The 20,322-nt window shown below is 42.9% G+C and overlaps 2 protein-coding genes across 6 annotated transcripts; one reads left to right on the forward strand and one right to left on the reverse strand.

Annotated features, from left to right (window-relative positions):
- The first annotated feature begins 1,472 nt into the window (after positions 1–1,472).
- On the forward strand, positions 1,473–7,081 carry LOC309335505 (olfactory receptor 10X1-like). 3 transcript variants are annotated; one of them, XM_081850562.1, is made up of 2 exons: positions 1,473–2,000; positions 6,029–7,081. In XM_081850562.1, coding segments are annotated over exons 1-2 (963 nt in total). In that variant the 5' UTR covers positions 1,473–1,998; the 3' UTR covers positions 6,990–7,081. The 3 variants fall into 3 exon arrangements, with proteins under 3 accessions (XP_081706688.1, XP_081706689.1, XP_081706690.1); XM_081850563.1 differs by lacking the exon at positions 1,473–2,000 and adding an exon at positions 3,942–4,332; XM_081850564.1 differs by lacking the exon at positions 1,473–2,000 and adding an exon at positions 4,890–4,916.
- Positions 7,082–7,434: 353 nt separating this feature from the next.
- Positions 7,435–15,827, reverse strand: LOC309335508 (low affinity immunoglobulin epsilon Fc receptor-like). 3 transcript variants are annotated; one of them, XM_081850567.1, is made up of 6 exons: positions 15,677–15,768; positions 15,114–15,186; positions 13,184–13,306; positions 11,695–11,840; positions 9,073–9,182; positions 7,435–8,109 (listed from the first exon to the last, which is right to left on the reverse strand). In XM_081850567.1, the coding sequence occupies exons 1-6, from the start codon at positions 15,758–15,760 to the stop codon at positions 7,929–7,931; spliced, it is 717 nt and encodes a 238-aa protein (XP_081706693.1). In that variant the 5' UTR covers positions 15,761–15,768; the 3' UTR covers positions 7,435–7,928. The 3 variants fall into 3 exon arrangements, with proteins under 3 accessions (XP_081706693.1, XP_081706694.1, XP_081706695.1); XM_081850568.1 differs by lacking the exon at positions 15,114–15,186 and having other exon boundaries at positions 15,677–15,827; XM_081850569.1 differs by lacking the exons at positions 13,184–13,306; positions 15,114–15,186 and having other exon boundaries at positions 15,677–15,793.
- Positions 15,828–20,322: the final 4,495 nt, after the last annotated feature.

The following is a 20,322-nucleotide window of genomic DNA, read 5'->3' on the forward strand; positions in this document are numbered from 1 at the left end:
TAAATAAATAAATAAATAACCAACCAACCAACCAACCAACCAACCAGAAATACCTGCTGAGATAAGAAGGGGGCTTTTTCCTTATCCAGTGCAACAGCACAACCCTAGACAGCAGCTTCTTTTATAATTTCTGCCGCAAACTAAGGCAAGCCAGCTGGTCTCATTGAGCTCTGGACACAACACAAGCACTCCCTTGCAAACTTTGCTGCCACTACTATGACCAGTGAAATTACTGAGGTTGGAGTCCAAGCCCACCTCCCCACCCCAACAATGTTGTAGCATGTGGCTGGGAGACCAGGGGCGCGAAGCAATTTTGGCCTCTCAAAAAATGTTCGGGGGGGTCACACACCCCCATGTTCCCTACCATCAGGGGGTAGAGGTGGCCGAGCATGGAGCCGAGTGCAGCTTGAGTGACTAGCTCCTGCTGCTGCTGCCCTGGAAGGCTGCTGAGGGAAAGAGAGGAGAAGCGGCCAGCCACTGCATTCAGCTCCATCCCCTTGCTCCTCCTGCAATGTCACCCAACCTGCGTCTTCACCCAGCTCCCTCAATATTTGGCACAAGGTGGCGCCTCTGTGGGGGACAGCAGCAGTTCTGAGGGTTGTTAGGAGGCTTCTTACTACCCTCTCAAAGTTATGGTTCCCTGGGAAGAGGGACAGAATGTTAAACCACTCTAAGAATTGGAGCTCTGTGTAGCTCTCAGCACCCTTAACAACCTGCAATGCTCATGACCCTTTAGAGGGAAGCCATGACAGTTAAAAGTGCCATGATGCTATCTTAAATGTATAGTGTAGATGGGACCCATGTTAGGAGAGGGCCTTACTGCAAGACCACAGGAACTCTCAGATTCTGGCCTTTAATCAAAGTAATGGGGTCAAGGAGGATGAGTCCTCTCTTTCTGAAGTCTTGTGATGAGCTACTGAATTCCATAACAAGGCATCGTGTGACATGGTCCTGAGGGTTGGAGGGGGAAAGTGAGAAACAGAGGGAGTGAAGTGAATTCTGACAGAATGCTTTCTTTTGCCTACTTACTAAAAACCTGGATGTGCTGCTACCCCAACACAGATAGAAACAGTAATGCACATGGCAGTTTTCAGCTCAAAACTGCCCATTTAACGTGGTTAGCCAGCTGTGCTTTTGAAACATCATGAGAGATCTGAGATAAATCGATTGAAAAGCAACACTCACGTGTAAGAGGCACGTGTAAGAGGTGGATGGAAGTGAGTGCCATCCACCCACTTCCATGCCATTTCTGTTGTCATGTATCTTAAGCCAATCCACTGTGAGGTCTTCTTTTTCATGTTATAAATGAGGAAATCCTAGAAAAAGATAGAGAATTTATGGATATTCTCCTCACCCGCTCCTCAGTGTTCCCAGGAGTGGACCTGGGGACTGCACCCCACATGTCTCTGTACAAATGTGAGTAAATCATATGCACATGTTCACATAGCTAAGAAGTGGAGCACACACTTAGCATGCTGAGGGGTGGACGAACTTCTGCCTTCCTGTTTTTCTTGTCCTTTCAGGCCTCACATTGACAATTTAAAACATAGCTAGGTTGTTCTTTTTCACAATTGAAACTGAAGATGGTTTGGAAGGGGGATGTGTATGGATACATTGACACATGGTGCTTCATAAGAAACAACAGGATAGATGTGAATTTTTTCTACCATAATGTGCTCACTGCTTCCCAAACCAGTAGCAGGAGCACACTGGATGCAGAGTAAATAGTGAGCTCCTGCTCTTTTGGATGTGACGGCCATTTTGTGTGATGCCACTCCACACGGGAGCCATTTTGTGTGTAGCATTTCCATTTGCCCCAAAAGGTTGCTGACATCGGGTTTACTATTGTGCTGGCCTCCTAATTCACAGGACCATCAAACGCATGGAGCGTGTGGGAAAGGGCGTGGAAAGGTCACAAACACTGATTTTTAAAAGTGCCTCAAAAGAGAAGAATGCAACAACATGATTTATCCTGATTCCTTGGGCTAGCTGCCATCAATGTAACTTTCTACTATAGTATACTGAACTCTGTTCTTTGCTAGTAGAGGGAGGTTTTTTCCTGAACAGTGAAAGATACATTATTGAAGGCTAGACAAGGGTAGTAATATGACTCAGCAGAAGTCAATGCTTTATAACATCAATCAATAACTTGTTAATCACAACATCAGGGGTGCCAACATGAACAAAATATTGGGGGGCTCAGGTAAGCCCCGCCCCACATAATCATTCACAACACACACACCATTTGAATGGCTATGCCCATCAACATTGATGGGGCCCTTGCCACCTCAAAAATGGGACGTCACCCTACTGAAAAAACTAAGCAATAATTTACAGTTGTTGAGGGAACGGAAACAAAAGGATAGCTTCACAATGGTTTGGCTTAGTTTTATTACGTTTGCAAGTCTTCTAGATAATAATCCCTCAAAAAGCAGTGTATAGCTCTATATGACTACAGTGATCCTACAAAAGGAAAAGTCCTTGGGATTCCATTTCTACCCCCTTTCCCCCCACATTCACATTCACACAAGCACATCCTTTTCTCCATTGTCTAATAAAAGAAACACTTAGTTCATTAATAATCATCCCTGCCCCAGACTCACTTGAATCTCTAAGATTTTTACTAAATGACTGCCACTCAAATAAAGCTGACCTCTTATCATCAATAAATATTGTCTTATTTTCTATTTATAGATTTTCTATGTTTTTTCTTTTCTTTTTTGTCAACATTTGGTGCTCAATAGGTATAATATTATGCTTTCTCAATCAGTAAAGTTTCTTTTTTTTATTTTCCAGATTAAGGGTATATAAATGTTCTACATTGTTAAGGGGCTGAATTGTTAAAATTAAATAAAAATCATTATTATTTTTAGTTTAAAAACAAAAGTACCTAAAGAGCTGTCATATAGAAGGTGAAGCAAGCTTGAAGTGAGCCAGTGTGGTGTAGTGGTTAAGAGCAGTAGTCTCGTAATCTGGGGAACCGGGTTCGCGTCTCCGCTCCTCCACATGCAGCTGCTGGGTGACCTTGGGCCAGTCACACTTCTCTGAAGTCTCTCAGCCCCACTCACCTCACAGAGTGTTTGTTGTGGGGGAGGAAGGGAAAGGAGAATGTTAGCCGCTTTGAGACTCCTTAAAGGGAGTGAAAGGCGGGATATCAAATCCAAACTACTACTACTACTACTACTACTACTACTACTACTCCTCCTCCTCCTCCTCCTCCTCTTCTTCTTCTTCTTCTTCTTCTTCTTCTTCTTCTTCTTCTTCTGTTTTCTCCTGCTCCGGAGGGTAGGACCCAAACCAAGGGATTCAAGTTACAAGAAAGGAGATTCTGACTAAACACCAAGAAGGATGTTCTGAACATAAGAGCTGTTCAACAATGGAATGGACTCCTTTGGAAGTGGAATGAAAATATTCCTTGGAGGTTTTTAAGCAGAGGTTGGATGGCCATCTGTCATAGATGTTCTAGTCGAGACTTTTGCACTGCAGGAATTTGGATGACCCTCAAGGTCTCTTCCAACTGTACAATTCTATGATTCTGTAAAAACAACAACAACACCTCAGACAACCGTTTATGTGGTCTACAAAAGAATCTCAACTAAATTTTATAGATATTTAAAGAGTGTAGCCATATTAGTCTCTTGCAGCAAAAACAGCCCAAGACTCTTTTGGTGCATTTCGCAAAGTGGGCTTGAGTCAGCAGCAGTTCTGGACCATTTTTATTCTTGAAAGGTTAGTCCTTAAGAAGGATTCAAGAAGTGAACCAAGCATGGCTCAATGGACAGACAGGATCCAAAAACATAGAGTGCTTTTTCATATCTCAGCTATGCATGTAAGAAATAGCTGTGCGTGTAGATGAAGAAATATGACTAATTAGAAATATGACTAATTAGTATTTTTTTAAACTAAAAAACATTGGCCCGTTGAGTTTCTGAAACTTGAACTTAATTTTGTTTTTCTGGAGTAAATAACAAATGATGAAATATCTGATATGCTTTCCTTTATTAAACATCTCCTGAGCCAAATTAGTGTAATTTCCCCACAGGCCTCACTCCACGAATGTCTCTGGTATCTTGACACTGAATCCCCACAACCTGCAAACAGGGTTAAGCTACCTTTCTCTTTTACTTTTTGGAATGGAATGTTAAACTTATTGCATAGTTAGGGGATGACATGCTCTCCACCCATTCCTTTGCAACAGGACCACAGATTTCAGTGGAAATTGTGGCAAGACGTTTTGGTCCTTACTTGAGTTTACTCCCTTTTCCCCCCTGAGGCCAGTTGTAGTTTCCTCCTTCTCTTTTTCTTTTTGCAGCTCCAGATCAGAAACGGAAGGTAAGCCTCCTGTTATTGGGATCATTCTGACAATCAGAAAGTGTGCTTTGTTTGAGAACTCATTTAAGCCATTGGCTTAGTTTTCAAACAATGTTTCAGGGAACTCCAACATTCTTTAGGGTTCCTCAATGAGATCAACAGAGATGGCAACCAAGCATACTTGAAATTTTCACTTGTTTCCATCACTACTGATCTTCTCTCACATTCTGGAGTGCCAAAGCATTATTGCATGACTTCTAATGGTTCTGAATTACCTGGGAAACTAGCTGTTAACCAGCTCAGGTATATGGCAATGTCCTTAAAAATATATCTCATTTTTGGCCTTCTTGTTGATCCACACAGTGGTGTGCAGTTGGAAAGTATATAAATTTCAACCACTGCAGTTAGTGGAAGTGATCTGGGAATGGAGAAGAATGCCTCAGGCGATGAACTTAATAGAGGTATGGTGTGTGTGGGGGGGGGAAGGGGCAGTGTCACTCTCCTCAACAAACCTTAGACTACTGCAGTTAGATCTCACCAACCCTCTGTCCAGGTTGGGTGGTATTCAACTAAGTAAGCTTCTGCCCACTTTGAGTGATATTCAGGTAAGTATTACCCACTGGAATTAAGAAACAACCTAAGTTAGGTGCTCTGAATAGAACTTAGTTAAATACCATCCTTTATATAGTAAAAGTGTGGACCCGTAAATGATAGGCGCTCCATGAATCAAACATGCATTTGAACACTTAGCCACTAAACTAATTGCTTCAGAATGAAATCCAAAGTGCAATTGCAGCTAGTTTTTCCATGTATTTTTATGGAGAGCCAGCTTTGTGCAAATAGACAGAGAAAACTAAAAATGCTTTGATCCTGGCAAAGAAATTAAGCTTGCAGAAAGAAGCATCATTTAAATCCTTGGAGTCAGACAAGATGCTAGGTAGATCTGTATTTGAATCCTTTTCTTTGAGCCAGTCGGTTATTGTTTTTTTATTATTATTATTAATTGAATTTATATACCGCCCTATATCTGGAGGTCTCAGGGTAGTTGACAGGTGTAGACAATCATAAGACAGATGAACCAGTTGTAAAATGGATGAAGTCAGAACTTTTGAGGTTGAGCCCTGTGGTACATATTTTGCTGATAAAAAAGGCAAAGAGGTTATAATTGGTTTATTAAATTTTGTAATTATTAAACTATAATATATCAGATGGTTAAGAAGGGATTCTGACACAATCTAGGCGCACTCATAGGTAAAGGCAAAGGGACCCCCGACCATTAGATCCAGTCGTGACCGACTCTGGGGTTTCGGCGCTCATCTCGCTTTATTGGCCGAGGGAGCCGGTGTACAGCTTCCAGGTCATGTGGCCAGCATGACTAAGCCATTTCTGGCGAACCAGAGCAGCACACGGAAACACCGTTTACCTTCCCACCAGAGCAGTACCTATTTATCTACTTGCACTTTGATGTGCTTTCGAACTGCTAGGTTGGCAAGAACAGGGACTGTGCAACGGGAGCTCACCTCATCGCAGGGAATCGAACCGCTGACCTTCTGATCGGCAAGTCCTAGGCTCTGTGGTTTAACCCACAGTGCCACCCGCATCCTGGTACGCTCATAGTGATTTTTTAATAACTAGTAACAATGTGAAAGATCCATGCTGCTCATTGTCCATAAGACTGAGCCTTGTGTTTGGTAACTGTGATCTTTTTCTTTCTAAGGTGCTGGTACAACACAATGAAGAAGAATCACACACAAGTGACAGAATTTATCCTGCTTGGGTTCTCTGTACCTCCAGAGGTACAGATTGCGTTTTTCATCCTGTTCCTGCTCATGTACATCCTAACCGTGATAGGAAATCTGCTGATAATGTCCGTTGTTTATTCTGATTGGAGCCTCCATGTTCCCATGTACATCTTCCTCTTTGCTTTGTCTTGCTCTGAAACCTGTTACAGTTTAGTCATTGTGCCCAAAATGCTGGTTGACTTGCTAGCAAAAGTCAGAACAATCTCTTTTGCATTGTGTGGTGCACAAATGTTTCTTTTCCTTGGACTGGGTGCAACAAATTGTCTCATTCTTACATGTATGGGCTATGATCGGTACCTTGCAATATGCCACCCATTGCGCTATCCTGTCCTTATGAATATGCGGGTAATTGTCTGGCTCATAGTCATTTCCTGGATTGCGGGATTCCTCATATCTCTAAGTGAGGCTGCTCAGATCCTTAGGTTGCCCTTTTGTGGCCCCAATGCCATCCGGCACTTCTTTTGTCACATGAGGGCAGTGGTTAGGTTAGCCTGCACTGCCGACAATACAACTGAAGTGTCTATCTCTACTATTGGTATGCTGGGTTTGGCTGGCAGCAGCCTTCTGTTCATCATGTTGACCTACATCTTAATTCTCTCCACCATCCTGCGCATCCCCTCCACGGAGGGCCGCCAGAAAGCTTTCTCCACCTGTGCCGCCCACATCATTGTGGTAAGTGTGCACTATACATTTGCCTCCATCATTTATTTCAAATCGAGCTCAGCTGACACATTAGAGGATGACACGCTATTGTCTATACCTTACACCATAATTACTCCGTTTCTCAGTCCCATTATCTTTACTTTGAGAAACAAAGAGATCAAGGTTGCGGTAAGGAAGGTAATCACTAAAAAGGTACTTTCTCAAAAGATATGAATACAATAAATGCAAACAAATTCCATTTAAACCAAATTGTATTTGTGGTTGTTTCAGTGTATCGCTAGGTTGTGTAGCAAATGACTTCATGTTAGAGGATAGCCCAAAGGGTATGAGTCCTGGGTCTTTCATATTTTACCCTGGGTGCCCTGCCTAATCCTCTTCTTGGCTTACAGAGTGACTGGTGGCCTTGAAAATTGAGGTATTCACACTCACACACCATCTTAAATTTCCCAGAGGAATTTATCCATATAAATCATCATATGAAAATTTTGTAAAAGTTTGTATGATGGGCCTGTGGTCTGAGTCTGTCCATTGTTCTCTATCGCAGACACTTTGTTCTTAAGTTATAAATTGTCATATAAGAAGAAAACAAAAACAATGTATTCGCAAAAGAGCTGAAATTATTGGAAAATATTTACAATAACAAGTCACAAAGAAGCGCTGAGGACAACATCCTGCTATTTATTGGCTAATGAACATCTGTAGAGGGTTCCAACCCCATGATCTTAATACAGACCAGATGAAATACACTTGAGTTTCCTGATAAGTGTTCATTCAGCAAGTTCATTATGAAGTTCCCCTCCTTTGGTTCATGAATAGCCACCTTGAGGTCAGTGTTGGGGTGTCCTGGAAGTCTGCTAGTTTCAGAGTATGGCCCTTTCTGATGTGACTCATTTTTCCTTTGGGGCAAAGTCATCCTACATGTAGGATGTAGGAGATCATGGCTGTGTGGGCTCCATGTTTGTGTCTCTGTTGTGTGGCCTGTTGCTGCTGCAATAATAGATGGCTGTGTGATTTGGAGTACCCTTCTGGAAGGATTCTCATGAGTGGGCACACACCCACACCAGATCCAGAGCAATAAGCTGATCTATGGCATCTGTGCATAGCATTCTGTAACTGACTGAGGATGTACACCAATACCAAACAGAAGATTGTTCAGTGGGAACTATGAAAAGCCTGCCAGACACAGGCAAGCTGCATGCTCTTTTCACAAATAAACAGATTGGTGGAGTTGCACGAGCCATTACGCCACTTATGGTTCTCTCCTTTCTTCATGACAACACAGTCTTTTGGATTACGGCCAGCTTTGCTAGTCGGTTCAGAAGGCCCCCATCGTCTGAAAAAGAAAAAGAAAAGCAAACATTTGCCTGGTGATGAACTTGCCAAACTGTCAGTTCTCACTCGCCTCCTTCTTTCTAGTCATGTGTGGTTACTCTTCACATGCTCATCTCCTTCCCCACCCACCGAGAAATGCCCTTTGCCCCTTCGGTGCCATTTCTGATGCTTTTATTTCAGGTGCTGGTTTTGATTTAGTATTTGCATGCTGCTCTCCCAACAACAAAGCTGAACAATGAAGTAGACGAGACCGTATTTCCATCCATAGAACCAGAGCTAAAGAACATAGTGGCATATCAGTCAAGGAGAAAACAAACCGTTCAATGAACAGTTAATGTAGTTCAATACAAGCTCATTAATAATAATAATAATAATTTACCAGAAATGTTTGCTGAGATAGGAAAGGCGCTGTTTCCTTACCCAGTGCAACAGCACAACCCTAGGTAGCAGCTTCTTTTATAATTTCTGCCGCAAACTAAGGCAAGCCAGCTGGTCTCACTTGGCTCTGGACAGAACACAAGCAATCCCTTGCAAACTTTGCTGCCACTACTATAACCAGTGACATTACTGAAGTTGGAGTCCAAGCCCACCTCCACACCCCAACAATGTTGTAGCATGTGGCTGTGAGACCAGGGGCACTGAGCTTTTTGGGTCAAGGAGGATGAGTCCTCACTTTCTGAAGTCTTGTGATGAGATACTGAATTCCATAACAAGGCATCGTGTGACATGGTGCCAGGGGTTGGAGGGGAGGCGAGAAACAGAGGGAGTGAAGTGAATTCTGACAGAATGCTTTCTTTTGGCCACTTACTAAAAAACCGGGTGTGCTGCTACCCCAACACAGACAGAAACACTAACGCACATTGCTGTTTTCTGCTCAAAACTGCCCATTTAACATGGTTAGCCAGCTGTGCTTTTGAAACATCACAAGAGATCGGAAATAAATCGACTGAAAAGCAGTGCTCACGTGTAAGAGGCATTTGTGCCATCCACCCACTTCCACGCCATTTCTGTTGTCGTGTATCTTAAGCCAATCCATTGTGAGGTCTTCTTTTTCATGTTATAAACGAGGAAATCCTAGAAAAAGATAGAGAATTGATGGATTTTCTCCCCACCCGCTCCTCAGTGTTCCCAGCAGTGGGCCTGGGGACTGCACCCCCCCCATGTCTCTGTACAAATGTGAGTAAATCATATGTTCACATAGCTCAGAAGTAGAGCACACACTTAGCATGCTGAGGGGTGGGCGTACTTCTGCCTTCCTGTTTTTCTTGTCCTTTCAGGCCTCACATTGACAACTTGAAACGGAGCTAGGTTGTTCTTTTTCGCGATTGAAATTGAAGATGGTTTGGATGGGTGTGTGTGTGTGTCTGTGTGTGTGTGTGTGTGTGTGTGTGTGTGTGTGTGTGGATACATTGACCACTCATGCTTCATAAGAAACAACAAGATAGATATGAATTTTTTCTAACGTCACGTGCTCACTGCTTCCCAAACTGAATACAAAGCAAACAGGAATGTGCTCATACAGCCAGAGATTTCTTGTCTCCAAGCCCCAACTTTGGGACAGGGAATTTTAACTCTTGCAAAACAGTTACCGTATTTTTCCATCTATAAGACGCCCCCATGTATAATACTTCCCACCCCCATTTTGGGGGACTCCGTTTTAAGAAAATGAGGGGAGATGGCCCAAAGTTGTTGAGCCTCTGCCCTCACGCAGCTATGGGCAGGAAACACTCCCTAGATCATTTCCCACGCGCAGTGGCATCGGGGGAAGTGGCATTCCTGCCAACAAGCTGGCTGGCGGTGCACAGCTTCTCCCCCCCCCACGCAGCTGTGGGCAGGAAACACCCCCCCAGATCGCTCCCCACTCGCTCCAGCATTGGGGGAAGCCACACTCCCACCAGCGGCGTGCCGCTTCTCCTCCCCCCCAACATGCCACTATCCGTGTATTGGACGACCCCAGTTTTTGACATGATTTTAGAGTAAAAAAACCTAGTCCAATACACGGAAAAAACCAGTATCTTCTTGCAACAATTTAGAACATAGAAAGCTGACATTAGAAGAACTTCTTTATTTACTTCTTTTATATATTTATTGAATCCACATCCCGCCTTCCTCCTGAAGCAGCCCAGGGTGGCAAACACAACAACATTTCAAAAACTAAACAGGCAAACAATTAAAGCATTCTAAAAATAATTACAATTGAAAACATCTAAAAGCAGTTACAGCTAGAAACATTACTAAAGACCTCATTCCCTCCAGTGCTCCCAGGGTTGCCTTTTACGTTATGTCTTTTTATGACTGTGGATTTAAGCCGACAGCTTTAAATGTTCTGTTGTGCTACCATTTACTGGTTGGTTTTGTGATCATTTTTCATTTGCCACTGGAATATATGAGAAACAAAGGCCTTTGGGGGGCAGGTAGAAGCAAGCAGTACAATTTTGGAGGTCCTGCTTTAGAATTTTAAATAAGTATCACTGGAGAGTGAAAGCATTTAGGTCGTATGAAAGGAGCAGCTTACTTGTACTGCAGAATCTCCGGAAGCACATCTGGGAGAGACCTCAGCTTGAGAGACCTCAAAGAGCCTCTGCCAGGAGGACCAAAGACACCTCAATAGGAGGCATTTTTGTTTAGTTTGTTTACATTTGATGCAAAAGAACCAAAGTACAAGTTTGGCCCATGTGAAGAGTGTCTTAGGGATGTGACACTGCTTTCTTATTTAACTTTCTTTACTGCAATAAACTTTTGTTTGATCATAATGAAAAACAAATTGTTATAGATTTGTGGAGGGGGACCTCCTCTAAACCCTATAAATTAATAAATGGTAGGAATTTGATTATTTAGAGTACTGTAGGGAAGATTGCAAGCCGGTGGGGGAAAACAGGCTAAACTTCCTTTCCAAGCCAGCTCTTCACCTGGATATAAAACATGACAAAAGTTGTTGATGGCTCAAAACGGATTCTTGGGCTTGGGCACACAGAGGTTGCCATGGTGATGGGGGGGTGCTTAAGGTGTCAGGAAAGGAGAGTCTTCAGAGCAAGGTGAGCTGGGAAGGAGAAGGGGAAGAAAAAAGAGTGAGTTCCATCTTGGGCAGGCTGGCTGAAGACTGGCTGGGAGAGATGTCTTTGACTCCTGTGTTGCACTGGCTCTGGGAAACAAGTCCTGCTTGAGATCACCATGTTGTAAGATTGGGACTCCCAACATGCAGACTGAAGGTGTAAGTAGGTGAATAAACTATATTTCTTACTCTGCCATTTCTCAATTCTCCAAAGGAACACAGACCCTGGGTGGGTGCCTGGAACTCCCTGGAATCTTGTTACCAGTCGGGGGTTGCACCCAACTTTTTTAGCAATATAAAAGAGACAATTTCATTTGAGAAGAAAGTAAAATTAATTGGAATAGCTGTTATTCGGGGCTCCCCAAGCTGATCTTTAACTATACCTTTCCATGAGGTTACACCTAGCAGGTGTTTTTGTGTGCTGCCCTCCTTATTGTTCTGATTGGGAAGATTCAAGGTAGGTTGCAATCATAACATTCCTGGTAGCAGAAGAGGAGCTTCTTGTGCAAGATGTCCATCACAGGGAAAACTCACCTGTTCCTTTTCACTATCTATAATCACCAGATCTGCACTCAGGTCTTGGCAGGTGCTCCTGGCCTTTTCCCAAAAGACTTGTTTTCTGGAGTAGTAGTAGCATTTGTCCTGGAATTCATGCCAATTGAATGCACATATTGGAAAGCCTGCAATACACAGATTTGTGAAATAATGCAGCACAGAATGAATGCCTCTTTGTTTACAGGATGTTTTTGTGACTGGCACCATATACCACTACAGACGGGCACTTAGCAAATGCACACATGTGGCCTGTAGGTCTTTTCTGTGTATCCATATTGTAGTACACAATGCCTCCACCAGCGTCTTCCCCATTGGTAGTGTGGCCTCTAGACTATTACTGGACTGGCAAAAAAACTCTTTAGCATTCTGACTGATGCTAATTGATTCATACAGTAGCTTGAGCATTACATAACATTAGAACATAAGAAGAGCTTGCTGGACCAATGGCCCATCTAGTCCAGTACTCTATTCTCACAGTGGCCAACCAGATGCCTTTAGAAAACCCACAAACAGGATTGGAGCACAAGAGTAGCCTCCCTGCTGTCCTGCGGTTTTGAGCAACTGTAGAGGCAGATAAGAGCCATCATGCTAAGCAGCCATTGATAGCTTTGTCCTCCATGAATTTGTCCAATCCTCTTTTAAAGCCATCCAAGTTGGGGGCCACCATTGCCTTCACTGGGCGCGAATGCCATGGTTAAACTATGTGCTACATGAAGTACTTTTTTCTTTTCTCTGTCCTGAAACCTCCACGATTCCACTTCATTGGATATCCAGGAGTTCTAGGGTTATAAGAAAGGGAGAACAATTTTTCTCTACACACTTCGTCCATGCCATGCATAATACTATGAATGTCTATCATGTGACCACTCGCTTGCCTTTTCTCTAAGCTAAAAAGTCCCAAGCGCTGCAGCCTTTCCGCAGAGGGGAGTCACTCCATCCTCTTGATCATTTTGGTTGCCCTTTTCTGAACTTTTTCCAACTTTAAAGCATCGGAATCCAGGCTCAACATATGCACGTGTGCTTGCCGGTCCTTGCCAGTTTTTGACATAGCAGGATGGGAGCTAGTTTCCTCCATGGCTCTTCTTCAAGAACAGAACTGGTGAGCAGAGCTCAGTCCTCTTGGAAAGGCACCATCAAGTTTAAGAGATCCCTGTAACCAACCACAGGCCTTCAGTATTAGGGCTCCTATACAGTAGAGTGAATGCCTGGGTACAATTTCAGCAGCTAAGTCACGCCTTGCCACAAGTCTGCAGAGGTCTGAAAATCTATGAAACCCTAAGGGACAGGAGTTTTAATATTGAAAGGAAGGCCAGACCATGTCACGTTCTTTTCTGTAACTGCTGTAAGACTTAGCCAGTGAACCCACAAACATAAACCCAGCGGATCCACCCCTGGAGCAGTCATTGCCCATGGCCTGCTATGGAGGATGCAGACTCAAGCTAGCAATTAGCTTCAAACCTGGACTTACATCTGAGAAATGCAATCACAAAGGCAGCATTTGCCATTATCAGGGAAAAGATTGTCAGAAGGTAGATTACGAAAAAGGTTATCCTGTGGCGGTCCCATTTGCCAAAACTGGATGCAAACAGAGCTAGAAAGAAATGAGAAGACATTCACAAAAGTTACTGCAGGAACAGCTTGTTTCAATTGCCAGGCTACTAGGCAAGGGAAAGGCATCTGTACAGTATCTGGGAGATTATCAATAGGATTATCAATAGGAACACATGCAGCTCATTTCCAATCATTCCCATATGATCAGTTTCTAAAATAATGTTGGTTGTGTGTTGTTTTTTTAAAAAAGAAAGGCTTGGAAGCTGAAGCTAACCAACAAACCAACATCTATCTCATTCACATATCAACAGCATTGCTTTAAAAGTTAAAATAAAATATGTCCCCTTGGTAAAGAACAAAAGGTTCTGTACCTACAGTTATTCATTGTCAGAAGGATGGCTTTGGATTCTAAGTTTACATTTTGAAAGGAGGTTTCATGGCTGCCTTGTGCAGGAGGAAGGAGAGAGAGCAGAAGGAAGGAGTGGAGCTTAGGTGGTTAATGGGAAACCACAAAGTGGATTTTCCCTGACAGTCGGTTAGTGTCATCCCTGCCCTCTACAGACTGGGGGCATGCAAGCTTACTGATACCCACTACTATATTCCATATAGACCAGAGTTTGCCAGCTTCTGGGGGCCAGTGGACACATTTGGAATTTTGAGAATGTGCCGTGGGTAAGGAAGGTGGAACAACACAAAATGGCCACCATAGGGTGGGGCAGTAGACAAAATGGTTCCATGTCTTTAAAAAAGAGCAGAAAAAGAGAAAGAAACACAAAAATGGTACAGGCCCATCAATGGAAGAAAGGCACCTACACCAGCCACCACCATCCTTGCTCACAGAGAAAAGTTATTTGCACTTCTGCTCAGAATAGAAGGGAGAGAGGGTGTCCATCCTATCACCCAATGAAATGTGGGCATGTTTTAAGGGAGTGTGTTCAGTGTAGGAGAGGCCAAGCCAGTGCAAACAGTATCTTATGAATCGTGGATTTCTGAGGGGATATTCACTGAGAAATTTCACAAGCCCTGTAGAAAACACTGTGCGTGCCATGCCGTCAAACCCTGAGACAGACAATAGTGCAGATCCTACCATTTCCAGATCTGCATTGTGCACATTCGAATATGAACGGTAGTCATGCAACTCTAATGCTCCTGGGCCATAATTTGCAAGGGCAACATATGTGATGCTCCTTGAAAGGGCAGCCCATATTCTATGATTTTCTGTCATTAACATTTTGATCTTGAGGGATGGGTAGAAGGTAGACTGGGGTCTACTGTTGGCTCTGTTTGTTATTTGCATTAGATTGGCAAACGGCTTCTGATTCCCAATTGTTTAACAAAAGCAAACACACACACACACACACACACACGAAGACACAACCTTCAAATTAGACAGGTAGCTGAGGGGGACAGAGAGTGGATTTTTGTGGGATAGGAATATGCGCTCAGTTATACCACCTTGAAAACAAATACCTGGGCTGAGCATGTACTCATCCTGTCTAAGGTCGTTTCCAGATCATCTGGAATTCAATTGAATTCCCACCTGCAAAATAGTCTGGAAGTGGTCTAAGTATATGTCTGTCCCCAACATAGGTTTTACTCCTGTCTTCAATTGGTATGTCTTAGGGCTGAAATCTGCCCTCTCCTGTTTAGGAACACAAGAACAAGGATGGAGGGAATTGCCTTTATCAATAATTTAATACTCACCACATTTCTGAGGAGCATAAGTCAACTTAAAAACTGTTGTTTTCAGTATTGCACACTCTATTAGACATGTTTACATTTTTTTTAACATGTAAGAGGCAGATCATCTTAATATAATCTATATAATTATAATCTATATTTCTCACCTTGCTCTATTTCCAGTTCTTTCTCTGGTAGTTTTCTCATCAGCATGTCCTCGTCTACAATGTAGTCATAGCCCTGGTTGTTATTATCATATACAGTGGTCGCTCTCCCTCCGTCGCACCTCACATATTTTATCGAGTTTTTATTTTTAGTTAATGCACCTATAGAGGCATTCTTCCAAAGACAGACCCATTTTTCTTGAGAGATGTTACTAGATCTCCCTCCCTTTAATTTTGTAGAGGCTGTTCTTGAGCTGGCTAGCACCTTGGTATCAAGATCTGTTCCTCCATGCAGCCTTGGACAGAGCTACTTGGCGAGGCCACCTAAAGGTGAGGCAGAGCCCAGAAGGAAGGAAGCAGTAGCCACCCTTACATTACTCAACTTGACAATTGTACATGTTGGGAACTGTCAGGGGACCTACACAAATATTTTGAGGCTATGGTGTTGCTAAAGCTTATGCTTTGGGAATGTAGAGTCTGTTCCTTTGAGCACATGATCAGCTCAGGAGAAATGAGGAAGCCACGGAACTGAAATTAGGGGAAAGGAAGTCAATGTCAATGTTTACCTGTTCCTCCATGTTTCGAGGACATTTCTGAAGCATGGGACAGTTTCTCTGAAAAAATGTCATTCTGATACTCTTCATTCTCATAGCCGTCATCCATGGTGGCCTCAAATCTTCTTCTGTAATGGTTTCCAAAGTAATCGGCAACCGGATACTTCTGCCTTCTTTCTATCACTATCAGCTTCCTCTATGTAATAAACCACAGGAAAGCCAGGCACCCTGATGCCTGACTAATGCCTCACTGCTCAAGGGAGGGGGGAAATATATATTATTGTTAACTAGATAAGCCACTGGGAAAGTGCCATTCTCGCAGTCAAATCACCACCTCAGGAAAGGGGCAAGGGATAGCCCTTCCCTAGCTAAGGATGGCTGAACTGCTTAGTTGTGTACAGTCTAACTGTGTATGTGTACATTTGTGAATGGGATTGTTGCAGAGACAAAGAGCTAAAGCCTTCTTTTGCCATTAACAGTCCTGAGCGAGCTGCCCCCTCAAAAGATGGGTACACATATTCCTTTAATAAGAAAAAAAGACAGCTATGCAGTGGCAAAGTACATGACAAGCATCATCACTGTAGGAGGCAGTAGGCCCTATGAGGGGACATATTGTTTAGTTATTATCCTTCCTTGCTTACGTAAGTGAGATCAGCAGAGTACCATCCTTTGCAGCTTAAACTTGGAAACTAAGACAAGGTTGATTAAACCTTCTATAAACAATAATCCAGGATGCTTTAAACAGATTGGGTTTTCCTGCTATTACACACTTTCTCCTCCTTAACACAAACTCACATTAGAGTTTATTTTATTTTTAAATATTTATTTATACAACAAGAAAAAAACACACACACAAAAACACAAATACCAAATTACACACAAATTACAAAAATAACCATAGACACATAATTTTCTTGACAAACAATAAAACATCTATTGGTCTTAACACTAAAAACCCAACTTCCCGTCTATTCCATATTTCAAATTCATATTACTTATTGCCAATACACATTTTTTTCATAATTAAACTTATTCTCAATAAATCTAATTTCTTCTATCTACCTAGCAACTATTACTGAAGTTCCTCAAATGCTGCAACAGAATTTAAACTACTATATTTATTTTTCAGATATTCTTTGAAAACCTCCCATTTAGAAACAAATTCCTGTTTTGATTTATTCTTTATTTTTTCTGATAAACCGTCTAATTCGGCATATTGTGTCAGCTTTTGAATCCAATCTTGTATAGAGGGGATTTCATTGCTCTTCCATTTTGCTGCGATCAAAACTCTTGCTGCCGCCGCCGCATATAAAAAGATACTCTTCCTCTTTTGTGGAATATCCAAATCTGTTATTCCCAGGAGGTAGGCCTCTGGTTTTTTATTGAAAGAGATCTTTAGCATTTTTTGCAGTTCTGCTTGTATACTCTCCCAGAATACCTGTATTTTCCTACATATCCACCACATATGGTAGAATGTTCCTGAGTCTCCGCATCTCCAACAATTACTTGACACATTTTTATACATTTTTGAAAGTTTCCATGGTGTTAGATACCATCGATGTTGCATTTTTTGAAAGTTCTCTCTAATTGTGTAACAGTTTGTGAATTTCCAATTGATCTTCCATAAATTTTCCCATTGGGCCATGGTTATTGAATGGCCAAAATCCTGGGACCACCTCACCATTGCCACTGTTACCTCCTCCTCCTTGACTGTCCAGTCAAGGAGGAGTCGGTAAGTTTTGGAAAGAGTTTTTCTTTTAGAATTTACAAGATCAGATTCGAATCGGAAAATTTCTGCTGAGAACCCCTTTTGTTTGTCAGATTTAATTTTTTCAAATAACTGATGGTATTGGAACCAGTCTGAAATGTGTTCTCTTGTTTCCTCAAAGTTTTTTAATTTTATTTGGTTATCTTCATTTTTTAGAAGTATTTTATATGTTGGCCAGCTTTCCTGAGTATTTTTCCATTTTACTGCTATGGCTTCTACTGGAGAAGTCCACCACGGGACTTTAGGCTCCATCAGGTCTTTATATTTTTCCCATACAGCAAAGAGTGACTTTCTTATTATATGGTTGGTAAAATTTTTATGAATTTTCGCTTTTCCATATATTAGGTAGGCGTGCCATCCCCAACGGTTGTCAAAACCTTCCAGGTCCAGGAGGTCTGGATCCTGCAACATGCACCAATCTTTTAGCCAGGTGAAACAGGCTGCCTCGTAGTAAAGTTTTAGGTCGGGTAGGGAAAAGCCTCCTCTCTCTTTTATGTCTATTAAGATCAGGTGTTTAATCCTAGGTTTCTTCCCTTCCCACAGGAATTTGGAAATTTCTCTTTGCCATATATTGAGACAACCTGCTTCACCCAGTATTGGAATCATTTGAAATAAAAAGATTAATTTTGGAAGCACATTCATCTTTATAATGGAAATCCTACCCAGAAATGTTAATTTTACTTTACTCCAGGTTACCAAGTTTTTTCTAATCTCTAACCAAGTTTTGGTGTAATTATCCTGAAATAAGTTTATGTTCTTGAGGTTTCTCTTAGGCCCTTCTGTGTATACAGCATACTGTCCCACTGCCTTGTCTCTGCTTTACACTTTGCTCACTGTTAAGGGAGCTCATTGTGTCATCAACACAGGGAACTGTGGGATTTTGTCTGCTGGGAATGTTTGTTTGGATCTAGTTTTTTTTAATGACACCCCAGGGATTCACACCCAAGGGGTTCTGTAACAAGCAAATGATCCTCAAAGAGGCAAAATACCCTTGTGGTGCCTTGTTTGCAACTTTCCTAACTGCACATTATTATTTCTGCCCAACTTTTTTGAATAGCTTCCAGCGCAGCTTGTTAAGCCACAAGTCAAGAACCGCCAAACTGCAGCACCTTGTCAATTTTGTTTGCTAGTTTGCTTTAGCAAATGCCAAACCTGATTTCTTCACAATCCCGACTCAAGGCCTCCCATTCCCCTTTTGGACAAAGCCACTTCCGACACAAGGAGGAGGTGGGGTTGCGGGCTTCATGCCCCCAATCTTGCGCGCGGAGGCTGCTTCCAGCCCCAGCGCGATCAGGGTAATCCTCGGGCCACGTCATCCCCCGAGCCAGCCAATCGTCTGGCTCGGGGTGTGTGGTTTGCCTCACTTAAGGCAAGTGCGGCCCCAGGACCTCCCTCTTTTAACGGTTGGTCGCTGTTAAGGGGCCTGGTAGGAATTTTTTCCACTTGGCAAATTGGCACCAGCCATTTGGTTTTTCGCCTACCTCGTAGCAAATCGTCACAACTCCTTTGGTTTTGGCGGTTAGGCATTGGTAGCGGTATTGTTATGCAGATGGGGGGAGGGAGCGCCATCACCTCCCTCATTTACTGAAGGGTAGTCCGGTAAAGGATTCTGGGGGGCATTGCCTCCTCCGAAGGCTATGGAGGTCAGGGCCTAAAGCGTGCCCCCGAGCCGTGACCCCGTGACCTAGTTGATGTGCATCAGCAGCACTCTCCCTGCTGGTGTTAACCCTTCCCGGTCTTCATGCAAACAGGCTGAAGCTGGATAGTCTGCTAGGACCAATGCCTGTAACCAATAAAGTTGTGGCCAATTTTAGCCCATTAACCTAATTCAGTGTTGTCACGTGTCTTTATTTCCATTGGGGGGAGGCGGGAACTCACCACGCAAACATCCAGTATATCTGGATGTACATGGTGACCAAACTAGATGAGATGTAGGGAAATATGTGGAGATGGGAGAGGGATTGTTAACTCTTTGCCCCAGCCCCAGTTAGGGATGTAAGCAGGCACTGTTTTCCATCCTGCCCTGAATTCATCACATGCATCACTGGTTCCGTTTCACTGCAGTTCACCTTCCACCCAAAACTATGTTATTCATTTCACCGTCCACTGTGGTGAAATTACATTATTCCACCTCATTCTTTTCAATGCAGAGGAAACACAATGGAAAAAGAGGAAAAAGCATACTCCATATCATTTGTAGACTGAAAACAACAACAGCAAATACCAATTGTATTCCCTGGATTGACTTCCATTCCAGAATGGGATCCATAAGTGAACATCAGCAATTTCTGTTCCTGTTTTCATTTTTGTTAGAATTCTCCAACACTCCTAGTACCAATTCCACATGATCCCAAATCTACTGTGGGTTACCTACAGTGCACCTACAGTTTTCCAATGAATAGGCAATCAGTAGAGGGCCAGAGAGATAACAAACTTTCTTCACCCTACACACAAACACACACAAAAGGAAAAGTGGTCAGGAGTTCCAGTTTGCCTCTCAGAGGAGAGTAAAGCCAGGTGAAGCAGAAATGAGGCAATCATAAGATGTGGGCGTATTGTGGAACAGCACAAATGGGGGCTCTTGTAGATTTTAAAAACCACGATTTAGGATAACAGTCATAGCCGATTGCCCAAACTATATCCAAACAGAACTGCCCCTTGCTGAGCATGGCTTTGTCATTTCCTATGTCCATCTGCCAACAGCTGTCACCTTGACCGTCCATGCTGCAGTTTCGGTTCAGCAAAACACTCATTGGACACCCATTGAACATCATTGAAATTAAAGCCCAAGAAGGGCCTCAAATGTGCATTTGAATTGAGGATATACAGGCACACACACCCTCCCAATTTGCACGAGGGTTGTGTCCCTGGGCCCCGCACATAGGCCTGC

The sequence above is a fragment of the Podarcis erhardii genome, assembly GCF_964252035.2.
Source record: "Podarcis erhardii genome assembly, chromosome: 2".
In the NCBI taxonomy this organism is placed as follows: Eukaryota; Metazoa; Chordata; class Lepidosauria; order Squamata; family Lacertidae; genus Podarcis; species Podarcis erhardii.

What these genes read in the sequence shown, in the direction of transcription:
- LOC309335508 (XM_081850567.1), bottom strand. Translation starts at nt 15,760, where the DNA reads ATGAGAATGAAGAGTATCAGAATGACATTTTTTCAGAGAAACTGTCCC. An exon ending in CTCGAAACATGGAGGAACAG is followed by an intron (nt 15,187 to 15,676) that starts GTAAACATTGAC and finishes AATAACAACCAG; the next exon opens with GGCTATGACTACATTGTAGA. An exon ending in GGCACAAATGCCTCTTACAC is followed by an intron (nt 8,110 to 9,072) that starts GTGAGCACTGCT and finishes TTTCTTTTTCAG; the next exon opens with ACGATGGGGGCCTTCTGAAC.